At 31.3% G+C, this 2049-nt stretch overlaps 1 protein-coding gene across 1 annotated transcript in view; it reads right to left on the bottom strand.

The window, feature by feature from the left end:
* LOC107726638 (CUB and sushi domain-containing protein 3-like) overlaps positions 1-2049 on the bottom strand; it is a 274484-nt gene that overhangs the window by 90477 nt on the left and 181958 nt on the right. The window contains exon 37 of the mRNA XM_016536300.1: positions 1153-1249. Within this exon, the coding sequence (XP_016391786.1) occupies positions 1153-1249 (97 nt within the window). The remainder of the gene's footprint in view (positions 1-1152; positions 1250-2049) is intronic.

The following is a 2049-nucleotide window of genomic DNA, read 5'->3' as shown; positions in this document are numbered from 1 at the left end:
TAGACAGACAGACAGACAGACAGACAGATAGATAGATAGATAGATAGATAGAACTACAGAATGATAGAACTAATTAATCAAATAAAATAAAAATAGTTGAGGGGATACAGTGGCAAATGGCAAGAGAAAAGTCTATAAAAAGTCTAAACCAAAAGAAAAAAGTCAACATGGCACACACAACAAACAATACAGCCCCTTAAAAGATTTTAAAAAAACTTTTTTTTGCTGAGCCAAAATATATGAAAAATGCAAGAAAAAACAAACAAATAAACAAATTAATACAAAAATGTAAATAATATAGAATAAAATAAAATAAAATAAAATCATTCATTGCATTTATATAGCGCTTTTCTAAGCACTCAAAGCGCTTTGCATTCTGGGGGGGATATAAAATGGTTGAAAGGATATGGTAGCAAAATAATTTAAGCCTGTCTTTCACATCTGAGGGCTCTGCCGAAAAAGAAAGGTTTGAAAAAAAAGATATAAAAACAAACAAAACGAAACTGAAAAAAAGAGAAAAAAATTCTATAATAAGTAAAATAAATAAACAAATACATAAAATAAAATAATGGTTGATAGGATATGGCAGCAAATAATTCTTTCACTTCTGATGGCTCTGCCAAAAAAAGAAAAAAAAAGAAAACAAGAGATATGCAAAAAGAATAGAAAAATAATGTAAAATAAATAAATAAATAGATAAATACTAACAGACAGAAAAATAAATCAGTTCTGAGGGCTCTGCCTTTTCGAGTCCTCAGCGCAGCACTGATATCATTCTGTCTCCTACTTATACTTATATCAAGAGCCTCACCAGGGAAACTCTGACACTTGGAGTTCACTCCTGCTGCTGCTTATAAAGCTGTTGATCCATGATATCCCACAACAGCTCAAATATTGATATGCTTTGGATGACAAAACAAGTCTCAAGATGAAAGCCAGCCGGCATGAGGTTACAAAAAATAGTCTTATTTCGCAGATGTGATACATTGAGTTTCTTCAGACTGACTAGAGTGTGTAAAAACACCACACAACACCAGGGATGACTGCGCAACAGCTGTATTTGCAGAATATATGAAAGTCAACATGGTGTGCTTGGGTTATTTGGAAAAGAGTATCAAATTTAGGGAGAAAACCAGATGGTTTCCACCTTACCCGAATAGCTCCCTAGTCTTGGAGCGTTGCTGTCGACACCATCGTAAAAGTCTAGTGAGTCCCAATTGTGTTCGGTGGAAAAAGTCACAACTGTAATCTACCGAAAAAAACACAAAAATATTAGAAAATATATAAAATACAGAATATTTTTATCTAGTTTTGAGTGAAATATGTCATAATTAAAAATTAATTTTAATAATAAATAAATAAATATTGTATAAATCTAAATAAAAATGAGCCATGGTCTGATAAGTATATAAATAAGTACAAATAAGTATATAATCATGCAATACTTAAATAGGCTTATAAATCTTTAAAATGGGGAGAAAAAACCTCTCATCTCTTTTGTTGTTGACGTCAAAGGCTGTATATTCAATCAAATGGTGAAATCTGTCACTTGGTAATATGACTAATGCTAAATCAACATTTGGTCCAGTGTTTGTTCCATGTGTTTGGATGATGAATCACATTTATGCTGTTGTTTTTGTATTTACACAATACTTCAGTTTACATCATGTTAATAATTTTGCATATTGTTCGCCTAAGCAGTATAATGATAAACAATCCTGGTACTTTGTTTGATGTCCAATGTAAAGCAAAACAAATTGAGAACCACCGCTGTACATTAGATATCAGCCATTAAAAACCCATATTGGTTAACCATTACTATATCAATATTTTTTTTTCCCTGTATAACATATTGCATCACTATAAATGCAGTATTACCTGCTCAAAACTTCAAAAGTTGTAAAGACTAGCAAAAATGTAATAGCCTATTCTACAATAAAGCAAAGCAGATAATAATTGGATTCCCTTGATGATATTTTTATCCCCTGGCAAGCATTAAGTAATCAAACACACTTCTACTAATCATAATCCACAATGTTTTTCAGATGA

Source organism: Sinocyclocheilus rhinocerous, unplaced genomic scaffold (assembly GCF_001515625.1).
Source record: "Sinocyclocheilus rhinocerous isolate Xijiao unplaced genomic scaffold, SAMN03320098_v1.1 scaffold5, whole genome shotgun sequence".
Lineage (NCBI taxonomy): Eukaryota > Metazoa > Chordata > Actinopteri > Cypriniformes > Cyprinidae > Sinocyclocheilus > Sinocyclocheilus rhinocerous.
The sequence above is the reverse complement of the archived record's forward strand: the minus strand, read 5'-3'. Positions and strand labels throughout refer to the sequence as shown.